This window comes from Lithobates pipiens, unplaced genomic scaffold, assembly GCF_037356315.1.
Source record: "Lithobates pipiens isolate NorthernLeopardFrog02 unplaced genomic scaffold, aLitPip1_a1.2 Scaffold_18, whole genome shotgun sequence".
Taxonomy (NCBI): Eukaryota; Metazoa; Chordata; class Amphibia; order Anura; family Ranidae; genus Lithobates; species Lithobates pipiens.
The window spans coordinates 190,929,469-190,956,566 of NW_027507758.1; the positions used below are offsets into that span (position 1 = coordinate 190,929,469).

Below are 27,098 nucleotides of genomic sequence, written 5' to 3' on the forward strand. Positions count from 1 at the left end.
TTAAAAGAATCTGATTTATTTTATTTAATAATCGCTTTTGTTTGATTTTTATCTAATTTGTTTTAATAAAATGCTTTTGTAGTAAATCTAAATATAGTTTTCTATTTAAGATACATTAATAATTTAGTTTAATCAATATGAAATGGAGCTTAGCTATGTAGCATGAGGCTGTAATATTTATACTTTTGGTAAACTCTTTCAATGAATCCAAGCTCTGCAGGCTGAGGCAACATGCACTGCATTGATGCATTCACACAATTTCACAGTAAGGCTTCATGTACACTGCTGCTGGTAAACTGACGTTAAGGAGCAGTTGGGTGTTTTCTTCCAGCTGCCCCTGCACTCTCCTCTATGTTATGTTATCAGTACATGTACACAGGGTCGTTTATAGTAGTTTCTAGGCAGTGGAGTTTAGAAGCATTTTTTGGAAAGCAAAAAAAAATGCGTTCAGGACGGACGTTCAGAGGCATTTGAAACGCCAAACGCCTGTAACAGCTTGTAAACGTGTCGAGTGTAAATGCGGTAACTCGTGTTTGCCCGCATTTTGTTTACGGGTGTTTTTAATTTTTGACTATTTGAAAAAAAAAAAGCTTCTAAATGCAAATGCGGCAAAACTGAAGGTTTTTTTTTTTTTTTACCGAAGGTTACTATCTGTTAAATCGTTCAGGAGAGGTTGTAAAATGTCCCATGTACATTAAGGCTTATCGTGACATAAAACAAAGTTTAGGAAATTTGCTTTATCCCATTGCTTTGCAAATCTATGTACACTACAAACTGTATGATTGAATCGGTACTGATATCGCTGTTTTATTAACTGGATAGCTTATTATTCTAAATAGAAAACCTTAATTTTCTTTGCAAAATTTAAAGATTCTACCAGCAAGAATAAGAACTTACATTTAAAGATCATCTGTCATTTCAGATCCATCATGGCAGCGCCTGCTAGCGGGCATCCATACTGCCGCCACATCCCTCACCTTGTTGTGTCACTGCCACATCACCAGCCATCCCATTAAAGGTAATGGTACTGTCAGTGAGTCAACAGGGGGTCAGAGGAGGGCAGAGATAACAAGTGCTCTTTAAAATTTATGATTGGAATCGTAAATTTAAAGAGGTTGTAAAGGTTTTTTTTTTTTTTTTTTTTTTTTAACAAACGTGTCATACCTACCTCCTCTGTGCCGCTTTCCATGGGGGGCACTTGTGCAGGCACGCTCCGGAGTACTGCTGCTGCGTTAATTGACACAGACAGCAGGACTCAGCCCTGCGTCACTGGATTTGATTGACAGCAGCGGGACCCAATGGCTCCCGCTGCTATTAATCAATCTAATGAGGACCTGAGACCGCGGAGCGATGGAACAGTCGGGCTCAGGTAAGTAAAAAGGGGGTCGGGGGGGCTGCTGTACTACAGAAGGTTTTTCCCCTTAATGCATAGAAAAACCTTGACGGTTTACAACCCCTTTAAATCAACTTGATTTAAATGATATTCCCCCCCCCCCCCCCCCCCCCGATGCATTGTGAATGCACACGGGTACAGCAAATTGGTGCAACATTTACATGGTTAAAATGGGTAGTGAGGAAGCCTCATATTGCCTCCTCACTGCCTGTGAAATGCCTCTAAATAGCAACTTGATCGCTTTTCAAAGGTGCAGCATTTCAGAAGTCCAAACTTCTCAAAAACATGTTTTGCTTTTAGTTTTACTTTAGATTTAGCTTATGACATTCTATTACTAATAGAACTTAACGAATCTGAGGATCCTGTTATTGGGAGCTCTGTGAACTCTGTACAATGTGGACCATCGGAAGCAGATGCCCTGTATTCCTCAGACACATATAGTACTGCAAGCAAAATTCCCATATTCGCCTTAAAGCCACATTGTTCACATATGAATCAGTCCTTTATTTCCTACAAAGCCCTACGAGCACAGCGATCTACACAACATTGTAGCGAATATGCCGCACTAAATACAATGATAGAATACATCTACTCACTGCCTTCCCTCCGCCGTGCCACCGCTTCCTGTCTGATCACGTGACTGCACACGGAACACGCTCAGAGCCCAACCCATCGGATTATCATTGGTCGGTTCCATATTCCCTGTGGCGCTGGTCTGTCTCTATGGGAACGCAGGACGCTCGTCCGGCAGTGCAGTGCCTGGGCACCAGAGGATGGAGACAGCAGGATGGATCTCTGGTGAGAGTTTTGGATTCATCCGCACTTATGGTCACATATTGCTATGTAGCTGATCATTCACTATACCTGTGTGATTGTCATTGCTCAGAGAGTGTGGGGTGTACCTTACTGTTTTACATGATGTTGTGCATCAGGTAAGTAATCCAGTAATTTATGCAGAGCGACATTAATGTGAAGTTCCACCCAAAAATGGAACTTCCGCTTTAAGTGTTGGTGAACCCCTGACATGCCACATTTGGCATGCCACATTTGGCATGTCATTTTTGGGGGGGAGTAGCGGGTACCCAGTTTTTACAGGAACCCAGCTCCCATTCCCTCCTCTGGCTCTGCGGCACCTCTCCCCCCTCCCTCCCTGCAATCTTCTGGGACGCATCACAGGTCCCAGAAGATTGCCCGGCCATGCACAGCGTGGCTCGGGTATGCACAATGCGCGCCAGGGCTGTGAAGCCACACCTGGGTGCCTACAGTTAGAATGCCAGCGCCGTGCAGAGGAGGGGGAGAGGAGTGGAGCTTCGTTCGCCCACATAGCTGGACCGTGGGACAGGTGAGTGTCTGATTATTTAAAGTCACCAGCTACACTTTTTGTAGCTGCTGACTTTTAAATGGGTGGAACTCCTTTAAAAAATGTCAAATATTTGCAATCATTAAATGTGGTGGTTGCATTCATTTTTTTTTTTTTTTATGTTTGTTTCACTCTGATCTGCCCGGTAACACACCTCCTGTATTAGAGTGCCTCCCTCTTTGGATAGAGGAGCTGCAAGCAACAGAGACACCTTTCGACAGCAGCATTGTGAATCTGGGGGGAAGGGAGCGTTAGATGGACTAGCAGATTTAGATACACTAACAAATTGAAGCCAATCTCCAGTTCACACTTTAACCACTTGCCGCCCGGGCCATAGCCGAAAGACGGCTACAGCACAGTCGTGTTTTTCTGGGTGGACGTCCATGGACATCCTCCCAGAATCTTGCTCTCGCACGCCCCCTGACGGAGTGATCAATTGTAAACAAACCTCCTCCCTCCCCTCTGTGTACTGATCAGTACAGTGAGAGGGGAGAGGGGGAGAGATGGCAGCAGCCCTGTGGGCTGGATGTGTAGTGCTCACAGCGCTGCTCAGTGACAGTACTCTGCCCATACTGTGCAACACTGTGCAATACTCTGCCAATACTCTGCAACACTGTGCAATACTCTGCCAATACTCTGCAACACTGTGCAATACTCTGAAATACTCGCCAATACTCTGCAATAAATTTTAACAGACAGAAAGAATTATTTTTTTTTACAGAATTTTCAGTCTTTTTTTATTTATAGCGCAAAGAATAACCCAGAGGTGATTAAATACCACCAAAAGAAAGCTCTATTTGTGTGAAAAAAAAGAACAAACATTTCATATGGGTACAGTGTTGCATGATTGAGTAATTGTCATTCAAAGTGTGAGAGCACCGAAAGCTGAAAATTGGTCTGGTTAGGAAGGGTGTTTAAGTGCCCAGTGGTCAAGTTTACTCTGCTGCTATCTTTATTGCCATTGATCTGTATGTGTTTTTTCTCTCTCCTTTCCCTCAGCGACGTGTTTTTTTTATTTTATTTTTTTTTGTTTTTGTTTTTACATTCTGCTTAAAAATGTATAAATCAGTACTGCTTGGACCTTGAAGAAGGGGACATACCCCGAAAGCTTGTCCTGAAAAATTGTATGTTAGTGCAAATAAAAAAAGTATCACAGACAGTACTCAATTTTCTCTTTACATTTGGGATAAGGGCTTTATATAAATAAATAAAAGCTGATCATTGTAAGCACACCTGTTAGTGGTAAATGATTTGTTTTAACCCTCTGCTACATCTGCAGGACAGCTTGTTCTTTGGCAAAACAACAGGCTTACTGACTGGATCTCCAGGTGAAAATATAGGGCAAAAAAGACTAAAAAAGAAAACAAATGCAGTTATCACATCTAAGAATTAGTAAGTTGCAGTATAATAATTGTTGGGTTTATGGTTTAATACTGCTTTACAGTGGAACTTCAGCTTGATTACCAGTGCCTGGGGTCCAGCGCTGTCTTCCCGTAACCAGTTCTTCCCACCTGCTGTTTGTCATTGGCAGCCAGTTCTTCTTACCACTGTGGGTCACTGGCATTACAATCCCAGATATGGACTTCTCACTGAGCATGTGCAAATTCATGCAGCGATTTGTGAATGAACCTGCAGCCTCCAGGGATGTGTAATGTGTCCTAGGAGGCTACAGGAAGGTAGGGGATGGGACAGGGGATGCCACTCTTGTCTAGATGAGGAGTGTGGAAGTGGAAGCGGGTACCAATAAAAATCAGTACTTGCTATCCCCCCTCCCCCCCCCCCCCAAAAAAAAACCTGTAATTCATTTACCCACTGTGGGGGAGGAAGTGAACTAGCAGGACTTCACTTTTTTAAGTTTTTTTTTAAAGGGATACAAAACCCAAAAACAAAATAGTAATATACTGCAGCTTACCCAACCTTAAATGGGATTCACACTAGCCAAAGCTCTGAAAAGTGATCTGCGGTATATCACTTTTCAGAGCATGGCTATGCAGCCACTGTCAGTTGTTCAGAAGGGGATCCAGATGCCTCTTGAATGTCTATTTAGAATGAAACTAATGTGCCACAACTGTGAGCCAAATAGTTTCAAATTTACCAGGTTTCAAATACCATGACTGATTTGAAAATTTACTAAAAAGAGAAGTATTGTTTTTTTCTATGTGAGTTGCTGATATGTATAAATCTTTCCAGCCCTCTCAGAAGTGCCCCCATTCTGTTAAAATTTAGCTAAATACCTGTGGGAGGGGCAACAGACTTTCATACAGAGTAATGCCTCTTTCACACTGACGTCCCGTTCAGGCCCGCCTGTCAGTTTTTCAGGCGGACCTGAACGGGTGCTCCATAGAGCTCTATGGAGCGTCGGATGTCAGCGGTGACATGTCCGCTGACATCCGACCCGCTCCGATCCGAAAAAGTGTAACGGAGGAAAAAGCTATTTTTCCATCCGTCTGCGGATCGGATCGGGTGACGACGGGCACTGCGGTCCGTCGTCACCCGATCTCCCATAGGGGAGAGCGGCGCTGTGACAGGTCCGTCCCTGCGCAGTGTGCAGAGACGGAGCTGTCATCTCCCTGCTCAGCGGGGATCGGCGGAGTGATCCCCGCTGAGCAAACGGATATCCACGGGGCGGATCAGAACTGATCCGCCCCGTGTGAAAGGACCCTAATATCAACAATAGTCTTGCTCTGGAGTCTGGATCCACCCACTTTCCTGTCATTTTGCTTGATTAGTGTCAGTGTTCAATCAGATTAGGCGACCCGTCAGAATTGGTAAGGGCCATTGCATTATATTGTGTCACCACCATCTTACTACAACCCTCACTCCTCCACAGTAAGGATACAGGAAGAAAGGGGCAAGCGGGCATCTTATTATACCCACCAGTGTTTTGCATTTCACAGTTATTTTTAACAGTAAACGGAGCATATATGGTGAAATACAGTATTTGGAAATCCATCGGACTATTTACATGTTTCATTTTGAAAGCAGCAGCAAACCTGCTGATCTCACAGGTTTGTTAATCTCACAGAACACCACTGCTTTTATAATTCAACATGTAAAAAGTCTGATGGATTTCCAAATACTATATTTCACCATATATGCTCCGTTTACTGTTAAAAAGAACTGTGAAATGCAAAACTCCAGTTGGTGTAACAAGATGTCCGCTTGCCACCTTCTCGGTGTATCCTTGCAGTGGAATAGTGCGAGGTGTAGCAAGATGGCAGCGACAGAACGCTACTGCCGTTACCAATTCTGACGGATCGCCTAATCTGATGGAACATCAACATCAGTCAAGCAAAATGACAGTAAAGTTGGTGAATCCAGACTCCAGAGCACAGGGGATGGGGATGACGGGACTGTATATCACTGTATGTGATGGCACTGTACGGCATGTAATGACTCTCTACGGCATGTGATGACACGGTAAGGCATGTGATGGTACTGTACGGCATGTGATGGCACTGTACGGCATGTAATGACTCTCTATGGCATGTGATGACTCTGTATGGCATGTGGTAGCACTGTACGGCATGTGATAGCTCTGTACGGCATGTGATGGCTCTGTACAGCATGTGATGACTCTGTACGGCATGTGATGGCACTGTATGGCATGTGATGGCACTGTACGGCATGTGATGACTCTGTATGGCATGTGATGGCTCTGTATGGCATGTGGTAGCACCATACGGCATGTGATGACTGTACGGCATGTGATGGCACTGTACAGCATGTGATGACTCTGTACGTCATGTGATGGCACTGTACAGCATGTGATGGCACTGTACAGCATGTGATGGCTCTGTACGGCATGTGATGGCTCTGTACAGCATGTGATGGCACTGTACGGCATGTGATGGCACTGGGGATGATGGGATTGTATAGGATAATTCATAATTCATTAATGTAAAAAGTCTGATGGATTTCCAAATACTGTATTTCACCATATATGCTGCATTTATGGTTAAAAAAAACTGTGGAATGCAAAACTCCAGTGGGTGTAACAAGATGTCCACTTGCCACTTTCTCTGTGTATCCTTACTGTGGAGAAGTGCGGGGTGTAGCGGGGTGTAGCGAGATGGCAGCGACGGAACACCACTTCCGTTACCAATTGTGATGGAACATCGACATCAATCAAGCACCCACGGTCTGACTCACGGAGCTCGTGGCGGGCACGGTGCTCGCGGCGGGCATGCGTGCACCCGCTGGCCGCCTCTTAGAGGGCAATATACAGGTACATTAGTTTACCTGTACGAGCCCTTCTGCTGACGTATATCAGTGTGAGGCGCTTGGCAAGCGGATATGTGAGTAATGTCACAACTGGCCATGGGGTTGAAGTGATTCATTTGCATGTTAGAAATGGAAGTTAGGTTTAGTGATATTGATTGCAGATGGTGAATAGACCTATGAAAGAGAAGGAATAACAGTCACATATTATGCGTAACAGATATTTTTGAATGATTTGCTGATATCTTTTGGCTTTAATGTTACTACAAAGTGAAAAATCTGTATTTTATTTACTCTAAATTATTTACAATGGTTTATCTTTTTTAGAAATAGCTCCGGAAGTCTGTCACATTTCATTTGTGTTTCCAAATGGAGATACTTATGGTAAGGAATTTATTGTAGATTTCTTTGTTTTTACCTGCTAATATATAATGTGCACATTTTTGGCAACCTGGCTTTCTCTGATTGTGGAGGAATGAACAGAGAAGCAAAATTTCAAAAATTTGTCAGACTTAAATTTTTTAGGTGAATATGGTGAAGTGGGGATGATCACTGTCTGAAAGCCACTCACTAGCAATACGCCCTAGTTCACACCAGTTTGATTTGTCATGTGATTTGACAGTTCAAAATTGCATTTCAAGTCGTACCCTATTTGCAGCAATAGAACTGTTCAAATCGTTGCGACTCAAGTCGCAGTGAATTTGAAGAAGTTTCCTGCACTACTTTTCTGAGATTTCATTGCAACTTGCATTGACTTCTGTTAAATGAGGTCTCAAGCTGCAATAAAATTGCACATTCAAGTCTGACTGATCTGCAGCTTTGAAATCTCACTGAAGTAGCGCGATTCAAAGCCACACTGCTGTGAACCAGGACTAAAAGGAGAAAAATTATTGATTGAGCATGTTATTTTATATATAATATATTACATCAATGCCTAAAATTAAGCATTTACCTAGAATAGAGCTTTCCTAAACTAGTCAAGACAAAATTCAAAATGCATAAAATTATCAAACATGACAGACGTGTGATCCACTAGCAACCTGAACATAAAATTGTAAATGCAGTATTATAAAAGGGCAAAGAATAACTAAAATATTTCTCTTTATAAAACCGCCACCCAGCAGCCTTACCCACTCATGCTGCGTACAGACGATCGGAATTCTTGTCGGAAAAAGCTCTGATGGTTTTATTGACGGAATTTCACCCAACTGTCTTGCCTACACACGGTCACACCAAATTGCGAAGGTCAATAACACTGCGATATACAACACATTCAACGGCAATATAAAAGGGAAAATTAATGCTTCCGAGCATGCACTGAATTGTTTCAGAGCATTTGCCTGTCGGAATTGCATACAGATGGTCGGAAAATCAGATAGAAAGGTTTTCCGTCTGAAAAATTAAGAACGGGCTCTCAATCTAAAGACCGTCAGAAATGCCGACATAAAAAGACCGATTGGCATGCACGCGTTCGGAAAATCTGATGAAAAGCTACCATTGAACTGTTTCCATTGGAAATTCCGGCTGTGTGTACATGGCAAAAGTCTCATTAAGCTTTAAAAGTCCAGATAAACGTTTATATAGGTCAGCAGTAATTAAAGTGGTTGTATAGTCAAATTTGGGACTTTTACCTACAGGAAAGCCTATAATAAGGCTTACCTGTAGGTAAAAAAAATATCTCCTAAACCTGTACGGTATGACCAGCCCACACACGACCGGACTTTTCCGGAGGACTAGGTCCGGCGGACAATCCAACAAACTATGGCGGGAGTCCTCCAGACTTTTGAAATGAACGGACTTGTCCACACACGGAGTAAAATTTGTTAATTTTGTACGCGGCTCCAGGTAGACGGGACTAGCGAAGAAAGTCAATGTTGCCGCCTCCATCGGCGAGATTTACACCTCACGAGCCCCATTACCTGGTATGGACTTAAAGGGGAAGCCCTACGCCGAAAAAATGGCGTGGGGTCCCCCCCAAAGTTCATTGCAGACCCTTATCTGAGCATGCAGCCCAGCCGGTCAGGAAAGGGGGTGGGGACAAGCGAGCGCCCCCCCCCCCCTCCAAGCCGTACCAGGCCGTACCAGGCCGCGTGCTCTCAACATGGGGGGGTGCTTTGTCCCCATGTTGATGAGGACAAGGGCCTCTTCCCGACAACCCTGGCCGTCGGGGTCTGCGGGCGGGGGGCTTATCGGAATACGGGAGCCCCCTTTAATAACATATGTGAATGAGTATGGGGTACATTGTACCCCTACCTATTCACCTGAGGGAAAAAGTGTCAATAAAAAAACACAACACAAGTTTTTAAAATAATTTATTAGACATCTCCGGTGGTCTTCCGTCTTGGGGGTCTTCTCGCTGGACTCCTCCGTTATCGTGTGCTAGCTCTTTTACTAGCGGAGGAGCCCCGCTTTCTTTGTTGTTGCCACCGTCCGTGGGTCTTCTTCCGACTTCGGGGTCTTGTCCCACTCTTCTGGGGTCTGGTCCCCCTCTTCAGTTCTTCTTGCCGGGCCTCCGCTTTCTTCTTCCAGCTCTTTTACTAGCGTTGGCCTGGTCTTCTGTCACTGTCGCTGCCGCCGCCGTCTTCATGCCTTCTTCTCTTCTTCATTTTTCTTCTTCTTCTTCTTCTTCCTTGCGATGTTGACACTGCGCTGTCTCTGGCTGCAATGGCAGGGATGCATTGTGTGGGGATTTATAAAGGGACAATTTGCGGGGTTATCGGGTGATGTCACATGGTAACCCCGTCCCTTATGATATCACAGTCCCGGGGATGCTGGGACTGTGACACCATAAGGGTGCGGGGTCACCATGTGACATCACCCGGTGACCCCGCCTATTGTCTCTATATAAGTCGCCGCACAACACGTCCCTGCCATTGCGGCCAGAGACAGCGTTGTGTCAACATCGCAAGGAAGAAGAAAAGAAGAAGAAGAAGGCGGCGACAGCGACAGAAGACCAGGCCAACATTAGTAAAAGAGCTGGAAGAAGAAAGTGGAGGCCCGGCAACAAGAACCGAAGAGGGGATCAAGACCCCCGAAGAGGGGGATAAGACCCCAAAGTCGGAAGAAGATCCCCGGACAGCAGCGACGACGAAGAATAAAGCCGGGCTCCTCCGCTAGTAAAAGAGCTAGCAGAAGATAGGAGTCCGCGAGAAGACCCCCAAGACGGAAGACCACCGGAGCTGTCTAATAAATTATTTAAAAAACTTGTGTTGTGTCTTTTTATTGACACTTTTTCCCTCTGGTGAATGGGTAGGGGTACGATGTACCCCATACTCATTCACACAGGGTGGGGGACTGGGATCTGGGAAACCCCTTATTAAAGGGGGCTCCCGGATTGTGTACCCCATACTCGTTCACATGGGGGGTCAGGATCTGGGGGCTTCCAGATTCCGAAAAGCCCCCACCCGCAGAACCCAACAAGGGTTGTCGGGAAGAGGCCCTTGTCCTCATCATCATGGGGACAGAGTGCTTTGGGGTGAGGGTGTCGAGGGCACACGGCCTGGCTTGCTCGTCCCCACCCCCTTTCCTGACCGGCCGGGCTGCGTGCTCGGATAAGGGTCTGCAATGGACTTTGGGGGGACCCCCACGCCATTTTTTCGGCGTAGGCCTTCCCCTTTAAGTCCATAGCAGGTGACGGGGCTCGCGAGGTGTCAATCTCACTGATAGAGGCAGCAACATTGACTTCCTTCGCTAGTTCCATCTACCTAGAGCCGCGTTCAAAATGAATGGATTTTACTCCGTGAGTGGGCAAGTCCGTTCATTTCAAAAGTCCAGCGAACTAGCACTGCCGAGTCCGGCGGACAATTATGAGTCAAAACTTCTTTCTAAGTCTGCCAGACTTTTGGAAAGAAAAATTCCGCCGGATAGTCTGATAGCGTGTACGTGGCATTAGAGTAACCTGGTCACAGATAGCATTAACCTTTACTGCTTGAACATTGGTTTGTGAGTACCCAAATCTAGAGAGGAATTCTCTGCTACTATGTCTCAGTTTATGGGGATAACTACAGACATGTTGGCTGAATGCGGGGGACAAAAGCATACTTCCATGCCCTCTCCTCCAGAGCCTATCTCTGATTTCTTTGGGGCTACAGCTTTTTCTGCACTGTCAGCTGAGGATGAGGAGGATTGTACATTCTCTTTTTTTGAAGATCTAGTACAGGAGGAGCCTTTCTGCAGCCGTAAAATTCCAAAACTTAATATATAACTACAGGCAAAACTTTTTTTAAATTTTGGACAGAGTACAGGGGTTTAAAACACTTGTAGGTATTTATCGTCTGTTCCCTCATAAAGGAGATTCATCATTATTGAAAGTAAAAGAAAATCCCACATTCTGGGTTGTCCCCAGAACAGTATTAGATGGGAAATCTTCCAATGTAGACATTAGTTTTGGTGACTCTGGTGACATGCAGGGATTCCCTCACCTTGAAGGCATTTTCTCTCCCTTCCTGTTTTGGCTATGTGACAGGAAGTGAAGGAAAGTTGGGACACAGATGGCAAAAAAGTCCCTTTAGAGGACATCCTGGTCCAGACCATCAGTTTGGGAAACCTAGTTCGGAGATGAAAAGTTTTAGAATTTCTCTCAGGCCTCAAAGTCCAAGGCAAGCCTGGAAATCAGCTGTGCTGTAAGTCTTGGACCCCCAAATCCTCCAAATCCATGAACAAGTCCTCTTCACAATTAAGGAGCAGCATCACTGGTTAGATTGAGGAGGGATGTCTGTTTGTTTTTTTGTCCATTGTGTCCCAGGATGTTTTTAAGAAAGCTGGAATCTGAGTCTTTGTCTCTACTCTGCTTCTTGACAAAATTGTCCGTATCTCTGTAAAGACTGTCAGGGCTCTGTGCTGCTCTCCCCTTAAAGGGTATAGCCATTGTTCCAAAAAGAGAAGGGTTTAAGGATTTTCATTCAAACATGTTGTTTGTGTTCAAGGCATCTGCCCCATACTGTATCTAAAGTTTTTAAACACCTCTTCTGGGTAATACATTTCTGCATCAAATCTGCCAGGTCAGTCATTGCTTCCCTCCATCTGGAATACCTTGTCGCCTATGTCGCCATCTTTCCGGCACATCAGCACTACCTGCGTGTTGCAGTGGATACACAACTTTACGAGTGTGTTGCCTTTCCCTTTGGTCTGACCACTTACCTCAGATTTTCCACAAGGTGCTAGCCCCTTGCTCTGCTTTACTTTTACTGCAGCCCTATAGTGGCATTTTTGTACTGAGGGATCACTCGGCACAGGCGGAGCTCATATCCAATGGACAGCCAAGAAATGGCATTATAGAGTTGGATTAGGACTACTGAGTTGCTCATATTGGTATAAATTGTGAGATATGTTCTCAACACTTACTTGGACCGAGGATGCCACTTGGATGATTAGTGAATCCTTTCAGCATTACAAAACCAGTCCATTAATCATAATTAACTATTATTAGCTATACCATGAACTGGATAAAGGAGAACCTTCACAGATATATTAAGGATGTGTCCGTGTTGCCTATTCCAATTAGAAAATAAATTGGTTGATGTTAACAATCTTTTCACTTTTTCTTCACTTGAACTGAGGAGTAATTTGGATAAGTGATGAACCATCTTTAGCTTTTCAAGTTACTTTTCCTCATGTTTTCAAATGAGAACCAGTGCAGTTCCTGTGAGGTGGTAATATATGCATTAATTTTACTGCAGATGGTGAATGCACACGGTCAGCAACAGGAGTACTTGAGAGGAATGGAAGGGGAGCAAATAAAACTCCAAATGGTGTTACATATACTGGATCCTGGAAAGATGACAAGGTAATGATCGGTACGGTATAAATGCTTTACAATCAGTCCATTTGATGTCATATTAGTAAAATAACCTGTCTTCAATAATATTTAAGGTCCCTTTTACATGGGCGCCCTCTGTTCCCTCTTAGCAGAGGATCCTAGAATGATTCCCTGCTGAGTCAGATAAGAACAGAAATGGATCTTATTTGTGACATCCATGTCTGCTCTAATTTGTCCTCCATATTGTGATGAGGAAACGTGGACCCCATAATTCCTGTAGGTGCCTGAATGTAAGCAGATGTGCATCCGCCTACATCCACCCACACCCTGGATCAGATCAAACTTTTTCCATTTGATTCTACCAAACTGAATGGACCTTGATGTTGGTGGATATACAATAAGTGAATGCATATCCACTTACATTCAGCAACCAGTAGGGATATATTGAAGTCTGTTTTTGATCCACATAATCACAGGTCTGCTTGGTAGTACTTAGAATGCTCCTGGCCATGGTTTGCTTGAGGTGAGTTTGAACGTTGGGGTGCACAGGCATGTATGAGGGGCTTCTAACTACTTTGGCAGATGTTTATATCCACAGCACTCAGGCTGCCACTGCACTAATGCATACTCCTATCTCACAACCACTGCACCAATGTGCTATTGTGCACTCCCTGCCACTGCACAGACACGCTGTCCTGGGCTTGCCACCAGTACACTGACTTGCTCTTGCCACCACTGAACCAACATGCTCTTCTGCATTCACTGCCATTGCACTGATATGAACTTCTGCAATCATTACCACTGCACTGACACACCAAAATGTTGAGAACATTACTCAGGTATTAGCCCCTGTACACACAATCGGACATTCCGACGGAAAATGTCCGATCGGACCGTGTTGTCGGATAATCTGACTGTGTGGGCTCCATCGGACTGTTTCCGTCAGAATATCCGACCGACAAAGTTTTAGAGCTGGGCTATAAAACTTTCCGACAACATGATCCGATCGGACTTTGTCCGATTGTGAGTAGAGAATTCCAATCGGACAAAGTGCCACGCATGCTCAAATTCCTAGACCAAAGCTATTGGCTACTAGCCTGAACATAGTCCCGCCATCGAAATAACGTCCTCGCGTTACGTATGATCGGCTTTTCCGACAACTTTGTCCGACCGTGTGTATGCAACACAAGTTTCGGACAAAATCCGTTGGACAAAATCCGATGGATTTTGTTGTCGGAATGTCCTACCGTGTGTACAAGGGCTTAGGAAAGCAGTTAAAATTATGTATAATAAAACATTAAAATAATTGATAAAAATATCATCAAATGATATGCTCATGTCTATAAAATATTGAATTTGAATCCCATTAAAATGGACCTTTCAATAACTTAACAAGTTAAATGTATGAATGCATTTCTGACATGTCACAATATACAGTAAGAGTATATTTTTTCAAAATAGATTCACCTTTACCATTAACAAGCCATCCTTTAAGCGCCAGTACCTTTGTGCCTAGACTGCGCTTATGTCAGTAGTCTTTGGCATTCAGGAGGAAGCATTTCCTCCAGGCTGGTTCACATTTTAAATCACAGAGTGTTACCATGCAGGAAGTTTTGGTGGGTCAGTGTTGCCTTTTCGCTATTAAAGCATGAATACTGTTTGCTTTTTTTGTCTTTTCTCACACATTTGTGACATTTCTATGCACCACGGCTCTCATTGCTAATGCTTGTTCTAGGTGTATGACTGAAAAATGGAAGCAATAAATAGCCAGCTAACTGTCATTTTCAAAAGTAGATCAGCAATGACAGTCACATCATTTTATCACTACAGGTGCACTTTAAGTAAAAAGTAGAGAAGCTCTTTATGTATATGTAAAATTCTTTGTGATGAGTCTGGAGACCACAAGAGAAAATAGATTAAACTGTGTCCTAATTTGCTAATTTGAAATACATTGGCAAAACTTCAAGCTGCAGAGGGACAGTCTTTGCTGCATAAAATGAACCATACTCTAGGGAAAGTCACAGAGAAAGAACTAATTTGCTGCCATTGTTCTTTTGCCTGCACCTTTTGTCTTCTTTTTACATCTGGCTTGTAAATATTTTACGACGTTATGTAGAATTTGTGTCGTGTTGAACACAGATGAATGGAGTTGGGAAGCTTGAACATCCTTCAGGAGCAGTTTATGAAGGGGAATTCATTAACAATATGTTCCATGGAATTGGCACGTACACATTTCCCAGTGGTGCACAGTACCTCGGAGGCTTTTATAAGAACAAGTAAGTTAAATATCTTTTGTGTTTGTCTCAATTTTTTTTATTAGTATGCAGCATAATATGAATAAAATGCAAAAAACCTAGTCAGCGCTCTCCAAGTTATAATGACACTATAATACAAAAGTCAGCATCAAAAATAACAGTGCTAAAAAATGAATACAGTTGTAATAAAAGCAGCATTTTTTTTTTTATTCCTGTGAGAAGAATAAAAAACACAGCGATTGATTTACTAAAACTGTGGATTGGCCAGGAGGAGAATCAGGAAGACAATAGCGAATTTTAATTTGCTATTGTCACACAAGTGGGTGGGCTCAGGGCCTAGTGCTCTGCTCCCGAGCCCACCCTTTTTGAAGCCAATTAGAGCTTCAGGCTGTAATCATGTGCTTCCAAATAAAAAGCCCCCATTGAAATACATGCTTCCAGCGCCCTGCATGTAGATTAGGGGCTGGGCGCATGAATTAGGCGGGGGGGGGGGGGGGTGGCGCCCCTGTGCTCTGTATGGATACGCAGTGTAGAAAGCAACATGTTCCCCTTCCCCTCCCCACCTGTCACTGGTTGTCAAGGATGCTGTCAGCTTCACAGCCAGTCTGCACAATTAGGCTACATTTACACCTGAGCATTTTCAGCTCATAAAACGCCCAAAAAAAGTCTGAAAAACGCCCAACAAGCAAATTGCCATCAATTTCAATGGCACCTGTTCACATCTGAGTGTTTTGTCACCTGAAGCCAAACGCCTGAAAAATGTCTTAAGCTAAAAAAAGAACACAAGCTTCTTTAGGGCAGATTATAGGCGTTTTTTCTGCATTTTACACTGGTAACCTGTACGAAAACGCTGCAGAAATCTGGGTAAAAACGCGCGACTTTGAAACACTCAGGTGTGAATGCAGCCTTAGTTCCAAATCAGGTCCGCTCTGTCTTTGTGATTGACAGGAGGCAATGGGTAAAATCTATAGTCAATAGCAGTGTGTCCATCACAAAGAGAGAGCAGACCTGATGGGGAATTAGTATTCTCAACTTTCCAGTCAGGCTCCCTCCACCCAGCTACACAACTCTTCAGCCGCTGCACTTCTGTGTGACAGGTGCAGCTCAAGCAGGGATCTGCGCTGCTCTGAGACCAGAGTGTCCATATGGACACTCCAACCACATTGTGTCTCTGCACAATAAACGTTAGGCCAGGCATTCAGTTGTGCAACCACCAACAATGTTGGGCCAAGCACCAATATATGTAGTGTGGTGGCACAACGGAATTCTGAAGAGTGTCTTAGACACTCCTTATGAATTCCCACCAATGTTTCAATTCTAGCAAACTTCTCTTCTTCAAAGATGTGTTATGGCCATCAACAAAACCCAGTCAGGGAAACTCATAAAGAGCGTCTATGAAAAACGTTGGTGCAGATGACCAATTCAAGTAAGTGGGTACATGAATCTGGGGCACCCACTGTGTGCGGAGGCACGCTTAGACCAAAGTTTCCATATGAACACCCTGTTCAGACTGCAGCTGAGCTCCCTTCCACCACTGCAGCTGTCACACAGCTGGTTGGGTGGAGCTTGATGGAAGTTCAGAGGCACTAGTTCCCCACCAGGTCGACTCTACTTGTGATTGATAGTATGCAGTGGGTGGACCAATAGCCAATACACAGCCTGCTTTTGGCTACAGAATACACACTGCCTTCCATGTGTCAGTCTTCCAGCCTTCCATGTGCCAACCTTCCATGTGTCATAGTCTTCCAGCCTCCTATGTGCAATAGTCTTCCAGCCTTCCATGTGCCATAGTCGTGCCAGCCTCCCTTGTGCCATAGTCTTCCAGCCTCCCATGTGCCAGCCTTCTATGTGCCATAATCTTCCAGCCTCCCACATGCCATAATCTTCCAGCCTCCCATGTGCCATAGTCTTCCAGCCTCCCATGTGTCATAGTCTTCCAACCTTCCATGTGCCATAGTCTTCCAGCCTCCCACATGCCAGTCTTCCAGCCTCTCTCATGTACCCCCCCCCCCCCCCGTCTATCAGCCCGTCTCTCACATTCCCCCCCCCTTCTGTCAGCCCCCCCTCTCTCAGCCACCCTCTATCTCTCATCTCCCCCCCCCCCCCCCCGTCTGTCAGCCGCCCGCTCTCTCTCAGCTCCGCTCTCTGTCCACCAGCCTCCCTCTCTCCCAGTCCCTTCCTCTCTCTCAGCCCCACCTCTCTCAGAGACCCTTTTCTCTTGCTCAGCCATACTCTCACTGGGACCCCCTCTCTCTCTCTCTCTCTCTCTCTCTCTCGCCCACCCTTTCTCTGAGCCTGCTCCTTCTGTCAGCCCCCCTTCTCTGTCAGCTCTCTCAGCTCCCTCTCTGTCCCCCCCCCTGTCAGCTCTCTGTCCACCACCCTCTCTCTCAGCCCCCTCTCTCCCAGCTTGCTCTCTGTCAGCCCCCTTCTTTCTCAGCTCTCTCTCTGTCGGCCCCCCTCTCTGTCCACCACCCTCTCTCTCAGCCCCCCTCTCAGCCCATCCCTCTCTCTGAACCCCTCTCTCCATTGGCCTGTGGCCAGTGAGGGTAAGTGAGGAATGCATAACCCCACCCCCTCTTCACACACTGCCGTTTAGTGGAAGTTCAGCACAGCTCCATTTTGATGGGTGCTGGTAGGCTGAATTTGATGGGCGCTGGTAGGCTGAATTTGATGGGCACTTATAAGGCTGCATTTGGGGGTCACTGATAAGCTGCATTTGGTGAGCACTGCAAAGATTGCATGTGGTGGGCACTGATAAGCTGAATTTGATGGGCACTGGTAGACTGCATTTGGTGCGCACTGATAAGCTGCATTTAGTGGACACTGATAAGACTGCATTTGGTGGGCACTGGTAGGCTGTATTTAATGGGCACTGGTAGGCTGCATTTGGTGGGCACTGGTAGGCTGAATTTGATGGGTGCTGGTAGGCTGAATTTGATGGGCACTGGTAGGCTGAATTTGATGGGCACTGATAAGGCTGCATTTGGGGGTCACTGATAAGCTGCATTTGGTGAGCACTTCAAAGATTGCATGTGGTGGGCACTGATAAGCTTAATTTGATGGGCACTGGTAGACTGCATTTGGTGGGCACTGATAAGCTGCATTTAGTGGACACTGATAAGACTGCATTTGGTGGGCACTGGTAGGCTGTATTTAATGGGCACTGGTAGGCTGCATTTGGTGGGCACTGGTAGGCTGAATTTGATGTGTGCTGGTAGGCTGAATTTGATGGGCGCTGGTAGGCTGAATTTGATGGGCACTGATAAGGCTGCATTTGGGGGTCACTGATAAGCTGCATTTGGTGAGCACTTCAAAGATTGCATGTGGTGGGCACTGATAAGCTTAATTTGATGGGCACTGGTAGACTGCATTTGGTGGGCACTGATAAGCTGCATTTAGTGGACACTGATAAGATTGCATTTGGTGGGCACTGGTAGGCTGTATTTAATGGGCACTGGTAGGCTGCATTTGGTGGGCACTGGTAGGCTGAATTTGATGGGTGCTGGTAGGCTGAATTTGATGGGCACTGGTAGGCTGAATTTGATGGGCACTGGTAAGGCTGCATTTGGGGGTCACTGATAAGCTGCATTTGGTGAGCACTGCAAAGATTGCATGTGGTGGGCACTGATAAGCTGAATTTGATGGGCACTGGTAGACTGCATTTGGTGGGCACTGATAAGCTGCATTTAGTGGACACTGATAAGACTGCATTTGGTGGGCACTGGTAGGCTTTATTTAATGGGCACTGGTAGGCTGCATTTGGTAGGCCCTGATAAGCTGCATTTAGTGGGCACTGATAAGGCTGCAATAGGTGGGCACTGGTAGGCTGCAATTGGTGGCCACTGGTAGGCTGCAATTGGTGGCCACTGGTAGGCTGCATTTAGTGGCACTGGTGAGGCTGCATTGATCTCTTGTATCATTTCTACAGTTTCTAAACCATCTCTTGTATCATGTTCACAGTCTCTGACAATCTCTGGTATCATGACTGCAGTTTCTGACCATCTCCTGTAGTATGTCTGCAGTCTCTGACCATCTCTTGTATCATGTCTGCAGTCTCTGACCATCTCTTGTATCATGTCTGCAGTCTCTTTCCATCTCTTGTATCATGTCAGCATTTCTGTGTTTGAGTCGCTGCCATAGAAACATTTGTAAAGAGGAGGAGTTAGTTAGATGCCCAAGCCCATGTGGGGGAGCGCCAAAAATATTTCTGCACCCAGGCGTCTGTGACCCTAGGATAGGCTCTGGGCAAAATATGACCTGCATTGTTATAAAGTATTCAAAGCTCCAAAACAATGGCTGGTCTCTTCACGGGTTCTGCTCATTGCCATTAGTTCAAATGAACAGTCCCCTCATGATTATATTAACTACTTGCCGCTAGTCCATAGTAGTTTTACTGCAGGCAAGCAGCACCAGCAGGCCGTACAACCTACCTGTTCATCACCAGCTTTCTTCTGTGTTTGGGGCACACATGCGTGTACACCCTGTCGACTTGTGCTGTGACTAGACAGAGCAGGAGTTTGGCAGCTGTTTTCAGCCAAAGATTTTGGCTGAAATCAGCTGACTGGATGTGTCCAATCACACGCAGAGTTCTGTGTTTACAAACACACAGAACTATGTGTACTGTGAACAGTGATTGGGCTGTTTCTCCTCCCTGTAAAGCATGGAAAAAACAGCTGGATAGTAGCAACACACATTACTCATTGTTTAGCACATAGTTAACCCCTTGATTGCCTCTAAATGTTAACCCCTTTCCAGCCAATGTTGTTAGTACAGTGTCAGTGAACTGTATTATTACTGATCACTCTATTAGTGTCACTAATGAACTCAGTGTCAGTTAGTGACCCTACCAGATAGTGGTAATATTTTTATTTTTTATTTTTACCCAAGACATTAAGCAGAATACACTTTGGCCTGAATTTATGAAAAAAAAATGTTTTTTTTTTTTAAATAGGATATGTTTTATAACATAAAATAGAAAATATTGTATTGTTTATTTCAAAATTTTCTGTGTTATTTTGTTTATATAATAAAAAAAAAAAAAAAAAACATAGTGGTAATCAAATACCACCAAAATAAAGCTCTATTTGTGTAAAAAAAAAACATTATATAAATGTCATTTGTGTACAGTGTTGCATGACCCCGCAATTGCCAGCCAAAGTAGCGCAGTGCTGAATAGCAAAAAATTCTCTGGTCATGCGAAAGGTTTACATGTAGTTTAAAACCACAATTTTATTTGATAGAGTTAAAACGCAATATAAAACTCATTAATGTAAGGCAGCAGTAATCATGTAGTACTGGTAGAAAACACTTAAAAAGGTGTGCCTTTCATGTAGCCACAGTAAACTCTGTTGCTTGATTTTGTGTCTCCTACTTTCTTTGAGTGGAAGAACTGCCATTTCTACAGAAAATATTTCCAAACAAAACAATTTACAAGAGAAAGGCAATTCTGCTCCTTTGTTGCTGAATCAAACAAAAAGTGTTGTTTTTCAGGAAAAAGCACTGTTTTCCAGTAGGGTGGTGCTTTGATCCTTCTACCACTTGTCAACAACGCTGTTCTCTGAAAGCCAAGTGATCTAGAAGTAATTGCGTTAAAAATTCATAAAGCAGTCATTCGGTGCCAATTAGAAAATGTAAAACTCTAATTTTTTTCCAGACTGTGCTTCATAAAAGAGAACATAGCTGACAGGTCCCCTGTCACAAACCAGAATAATATACACTGGTTTGTTGGTGAAGTTCACCAATGGAAGCAAGGTGAAAGTTGGAAAAAGTCATTTGACACAAAGGGATTCATTTACTAAAGGCAAATAGACTTTTCACTCTGCAAGGGATGTTTCCCCAGTAAATGTGATGAAGCTTCACCTTGCAAAAGAATACCCTATCACTTGCAAGAAAAGTAGAAAAAAATTAGCTTGCGCATTATTGGATGATGGAAATCAATACAGCTTCACCTCACTAAGCTCTAGGGATCTAGGGATTGTTTACACTTGCAATGTAAACAATCTATTTGCCTTTACTAAATCAACCCCAAAGTGTGGATTTTTGTTAAAGGCCAGGACTAGTGTTCCTACTGGGGATCGGTCATGTGCAGTGGGTCGTCGTTTGTTGTTTCAGAGAGGCAGCAGTGGGCATTGTGATTAATGATGGATTTACAGTGCAATAAGGTTTTGTTTTTTTCTAGGCTACAATCCTTTTTTTTTTTTTGTACTGTATATCTCTACTCATTCATATGGGGAGGGTGGTATCTGCAGAGCATGTGGCCTGGTATGGTTCAGGAGGAGGGGGCACACACTCATTACCACCCCCCCCTTTCTTGGCCAGCCAAGTTGCATGCTTGGATTAGGGGTATAGTATGGATTTTTAGGGGGATCTTGTGTACTTTTTTGTTCTTTTGCTGGGAGTCCCCTTTAAAATCCACACCAGACTTTATTAGGAAATATAAGTGAGACCAATTAAATAGCTGACGTTCAATGTCAAATTCCTTTTTCTTTAAACAAATAAGCTGGCAATGACAGCTGTCAAAGTCATTTACTGACAGTTTTAAACTTTTTTTCTTTTAAAGAGGAAGTAAATCCTGATGGGTTTACTTCCTCTTTAAATCCCTGCAAAGGTAAAGCATAATGGACTACTATGCATCGCACAATAGTCCATTATGTGTCACTTACCTCACACAGGAGCCAGCGATGTCACCGCTGCCCCCTTGTGTACGGAGCATCCCTCTTCTCGGTGGGTGTCCGTAGGTCTCACTTCTCCGCCGCTGTCATTTGACAAAGCCGCGATGATGTCACTCACGCGCATGCGCACGGGAGCCACCACTCGCGGCATATCACCGTTGACAGTGTTGCGCTCTGTGCGCCTGCGCGCCGCTGTCTACCGTGTAGGTTTAGGAGATATTTCTTGGACCTACAGGTAAGCCTTAATCTAGGCTTACCTGTAGGTCAAAGTGGTTTGTAAGGGTTTACAACCACTTTAAGGCTGTGTTCACACCGGTACAACACGACAGTCGTACCACTGTGGATCCGACTTTGCCCTGCGACTTCATGTCCGACTTCCGTCCGACTTCAATAAACGGGCTTCAACTTTGACCCTGACAATATCAGGCCCTTTGAGTCTGGTATGAATCTTGTGAAGGGACCCCTTGCAAAATAGAAAAAAACAGCGTAGGGTCCCCCCACCAAGACAATAGCAGACCCTTCGGAGGCACAAAGCAGCAGAGGAACAAAACAAAAAAAGGGGGTGTGTTGCGCTTCCTATATTAACGACCAATATTGGACGTTCTCAAATAACAATTTCAGTGCTAACGGTAAAAGGTGCAATCGTGCTAAAGCAAACAAGAACTAATGAATAAAAGTGCATCTGTGCATAATAAAAATGTGTACAACCTTAAATCTATAAAAATGTATCATATACGTGACACCGACAATAGTGCTGTGATACAAGGTGCATATATCCAAAAATCAATGTGGGTAAAATACACGCAATATAACAATAAACAAATATATAGATATAAAAATTAAAATAAAAACAGCAACAACGAAAAAAAAAAATATATAGAAAAAATAGCAACAAAAACAATTAAATCTAATCAAAGTGACCCATACATATTCCAATTGTGAAACATGTGGTGAAGTAACACAACCAAATAGTGAAGTGCAGGATGTGCCAAGCCAACTCTCTTCCGTACAGGTGATTTTCTGTGTGAATAATGCTAGTCACACTAGGTAATTACCTTACTGCTGTAAGGTATACAGCGAAGAAATAACCTTTTACAAGGGACACCCAGGGATGGATGGAGAGGGAACTTCAAATTTCTCTATCGTCACCACCAATCATCTGATTCCTCCGTGATTACTAGTTCATATATGCTCAAAACAAAGGGGAATCCACCATAGTGTAGTATGTTTAAAAGTGCTTTCTTTATTAAACAAACGTAAACTACTCACAAGGTTGATGAAATAGCAGAGCGCACAGCAAACAACAGATCAGCGAACGATTCGTTCGCGTGTAGACGTCACTTCCGGTCTCCTACGCGTTACGTCATGAATTGACTTCAACTGGGATGTTTCCATAGCGGCCGGAAGTCGCTTTTGAGAGTACTGGGTGGGAGCGTACCGCCCTTCATTTTGCATATGCTTAGAACGTGTCTTAGGGGGGATGAGCAGAATAGTTGACAGTTTTTTAGTGGAAGTATTTTTATAGATTTTATATATATTTTTTATATTTTATGATGGTATGGTGGACCCCTTAAATATGTTAATATTGGTATGCTTGGGCTGAAAGCAATCATATACACATACATATTTGCATCTTTTTGATATACAATTTATGCATATTTTATTTTATTTTTTGATATACCCTTTTCTCCTATAAATATATATATGGATCGTATACACTGGCCCTTATTTAGTGTCCATATTTCTATGTTCACATTTTTATAACAATTTTTGGATCATCATTTTTGGATTGACCAAATAGTAAGAGGCTGACCCTATGCCTAAATACGAGATTGAACGTCTCCCACCGGAGTAATGGCCGTTCCCTGCATGACTTCATGTCTAATTATGCCTATAGACGTATTACCACCAAAACAATGGCTCCCCTGAATGAAATGGAGATACTTCTATAGGCTCAGAGAAAATGGCCGCCGGTGGTTTCGCTGTACTATTAGTGATCAGCGTTACTTGTCGTTTGTGCGTAGCAAGCGGTGTGTCCGTCTTTTTAAAAAAAAAATCCCCGTTGTCTAATTGTGAATTCTGAGCCCCTATCACTCGTTTTATACTCCCTTTCGTTTGCTCATTTAGTTTGTGGGGAACGGTGTGTGCGACCGAATATGCAAATAAAGGGCGGAACATACCCGCCTATTTTCTCTTCGGTCTGCTCATCCCCCCTAAGACACGTTCTAAGCATATGCAAAATGAAGGGCGGTACGCTCCCGCCCAGTACTCTCAAAAGCGACTTCCGGCCGCTATGGAAACATCCCAGTTGAAGTCAATTCATGACGTAACGCGTAGGAGACCGGAAGTGACGTCTACACGCGAACGAATCGTTCGCTGATCTGTTGTTTGCTGTGCGCTCTGCTATTTCATCAACCTTGTGAGTAGTTTACGTTTGTTTAATAAAGAAAGCACTTTTAAACATACTACACTATGGTGGATTCCCCTTTGTTTTGAGCATATATGAACTAGTAATCACGGAGGAATCAGATGATTGGTGGTGACGATAGAGAAATTTGAAGTTCCCTCTCCATCCATCCCTGGGTGTCCCTTGTAAAAGGTTATTTCTTCGCTGTATACCTTACAGCAGTAAGGTAATTACCTAGTGTGACTAGCATTATTCACACAGAAAATCACCTGTACGGAAGAGAGTTGGCTTGGCACATCCTGCACTTCACTATTTGGTTGTGTTACTTCACCACATGTTTCACAATTGGAATATGTATGGGTCACTTTGATTAGATTTAATTGTTTTTGTTGCTATTTTTTCTATATATATTTTTTTTTCGTTGTTGCTGTTTTTATTTTAATTTTTATATCTATATATATGTTTATTGTTATATTGCGTGTATTTTACCCACATTGATTTTTGGATATATGCACCTTGTATCACAGCACTATTGTCGGTGTCACGTATATGATACATTTTTATAGATTTAAGGTTGTACACATTTTTATTATGCACAGATGCACTTTTATTCATTAGTTCTTGTTTGCTTTAGCACGATTGCACCTTTTACCGTTAGCACTGAAATTGTTATTTGAGAACGTCCAATATTGGTCATTAATATAGGAAGCGCAACACACCCCCTTTTTTTTGTTTATACACTAATGAGAGTTAACTCATAAAGTGTTTGCTGCACCTACTAGAACAGATTTGTCATACCCCCCTCTTTTTCATACAGCGCAGGACCCCTTTTTACATAGAGGAACAAAACAGCTATATAGGTTCATATTTCACATCTGAGGTTTACAAACACTTTAACCAAGGCCTGTAAATTCGTATCGGCACAGCAAGTGGGATTTGTCCCAAGCCGACAATCCAGGGCCAATATAAAAAAATCTTTGACTCACTAGCCTTTAACTATTTCTTCTATATTTTTCATAAAATGGGCTTCCATGAACGCTTTCTATCTTGGATCTGATCCCACACATAATCAAGCAGTACTCTTTCATCCCTCTTGTTTTTCCTATTAATTGAGCTTCATAGCCTTCTGATAGCCTTCAAAATTGACATCCATGGTATGGTTGTTGTTGGGTATCATGAGAAGCATTGTCCTTTTGTTGATGATTGAATTACCGTATGTTTCTTACCAATCCTATCTCCCCTCTCCCGAACCTTCTAAAACTATTATATAACTATGCTCCCCTCTCTGGCCTTTATATAATCAAAAGGTCCTTTGTCCTAAAGATGTCCCTACCTCCAAGCCTGGCCCAAAAACACTCCAAACAGTGCTATGAGTTTTGATGGGCAGACACTGATCCACTTAAAGACAATTTGAAACAATTACGCACAATTCCCAGGTAAAATCACATCCATATATCTTTCTGTAATTTCTGCTGCTTTAACAACCACACCTTAACACCAGAGGACATGTAGCTGGCCACCTCTGATCTTTGTTTCTGCCACTGAAGCAAATGTCATTGGGAGTAAAATGGTTAAAATTCTGTTACTTACAAATAAGTTACTTAGTAACCTTTCCCCCTTTTGCCTGTATATGCAACCATTTTCATCACGTTTTAAATGATTTAGCTTTAAACCAAATAGTATTCTGAAGCCAATTATCCTGCTAATTAAAATCCACTTCAAATAATATTACATTTATCGCATACAGTAATCTGTCACATGAAATCCAGTTCAGGAGAACAATCAGTCGTAGCAGAAATAGACATCTAGGACAGTAAATTAGAGCATTTCATGCATGAAGTACGTGTCACACAGAATCAAGTCTAACTCTGACTTTTTACCTTCACAGGATGATGGGAGAAGGTGAATATGTGGATGCAAGCGGGCTCCACTGGAAAGGATCTTTTTACAACAAAGCAGCACCAGGACTGAAACTAAAGATGAAAATGTAAATTAACACAAGATTTACTGTAAACTGAAGACCTTCACCTCATTATGACGTACATCATTTTACAGCGTTTTTTTCAATAAAGATTTTGAACATTCAAAATTGTAATTGTTAAGGTGAGGTTTACAGAATACCATAGGCCAGTCTTAAGGCCTGTACACACGATCAGAAAAATGTAGTTTAAGGTTAAACCTCTTTTCTTCTAATTTTAGTGAGTGGCCACGTCTCTAATTCCCTTCCACAAAAAAGTTTTATCCCTATTGTGGGGTCACCAGTACGGTATTTGTAAATGGAAATCATATCCCCTCTCAAGAGCCTCTTCTCCAGAGAGAATAAGTTCAGTGCTCGTAAAATTAAAACAAACAAAACCAATATCCTCCAGACCCTTTATTCGTTTTGTTGCCCTTCTTTGTACTCCATTTCCAGTACATCGTACAACTGTATTTGTTAGAACACCAGGCATACATTTAAATACATAGATGAAATACATTCAAAGGAGCTGTTTGCTCTCCTATCTATTCGGTCCTGAGATTTACACAGACTTGCAACACAGCACAGCCAAGAGAATGACACCACTTTCTCTATTAAAATATTGAAATGTAGCACGGAAATTAATTGCCCAAAAATGGATGTCCCCTAACCCTCCCGCTGTTGGGTATTGGAAGAACCAAGTTTTTTTATATAATTTCAACTTTATTAAACATTTTCTTTCAAGTTATATACAATTTTCATCTCTTATATTTGACATACTAGCATCTATTCTCCTATTATATCTGTCAATCTGTAGATTGGCTCCCCCCAACGCCTCTCATCCCCTACCGACCTTTTTCCTCCCTTTCTCCTCCTTTTCAAAAAAGAAAAAAAAATTCCCTTCCTTTTACCCTTTTTCCCCCTTTCCTCCCTTCTCCCTCCCTCCTTCCCCCTCTTCTCTTCACCCCTTTCTCCCTTTTCTTTTCCTCTCCTCTCCCCTCCCTCTTTCCCCCTCCTCCCTCTTTCCCCCTCCTTTCCTCCCCTCTGCCCTTTTCTTTAGTGCTCTCTATATGGAA

At 43.4% G+C, this 27,098-nt stretch overlaps 2 protein-coding genes across 6 annotated transcripts in view; one reads left to right on the top strand and one right to left on the bottom strand.

Annotated features, from left to right (window-relative positions):
• Nucleotides 1–2,054, bottom strand: part of DHX57 (DExH-box helicase 57) — a 210,146-nt gene extending 208,092 nt beyond the window's left edge. The window contains exon 1 of one of the 4 annotated variants that reach the window (XM_077486473.1): nt 1,990–2,054. The gene's annotated coding sequence lies outside the window, so the exon portion shown is untranslated. The remainder of the gene's footprint in view (nt 1–1,989) is intronic. The other 3 variants (XM_077486472.1, XM_077486474.1, XM_077486475.1) reach the window with 3 other exon arrangements.
• Nucleotides 2,038–26,154, top strand: MORN2 (MORN repeat containing 2). Of its 2 annotated transcripts, XM_077486476.1 has the most exons (5): nt 2,038–2,191; nt 7,302–7,358; nt 12,653–12,759; nt 14,872–15,008; nt 25,954–26,154. In XM_077486476.1, the coding sequence occupies exons 1-5, from the start codon at nt 2,167–2,169 to the stop codon at nt 26,054–26,056; spliced, it is 429 nt and encodes a 142-aa protein (XP_077342602.1). In that variant the 5' UTR covers nt 2,038–2,166; the 3' UTR covers nt 26,057–26,154. The 2 variants fall into 2 exon arrangements, with proteins under 2 accessions (XP_077342602.1, XP_077342603.1); XM_077486477.1 differs by lacking the exon at nt 7,302–7,358 and having other exon boundaries at nt 2,047–2,191.
• Nucleotides 26,155–27,098: the final 944 nt, after the last annotated feature.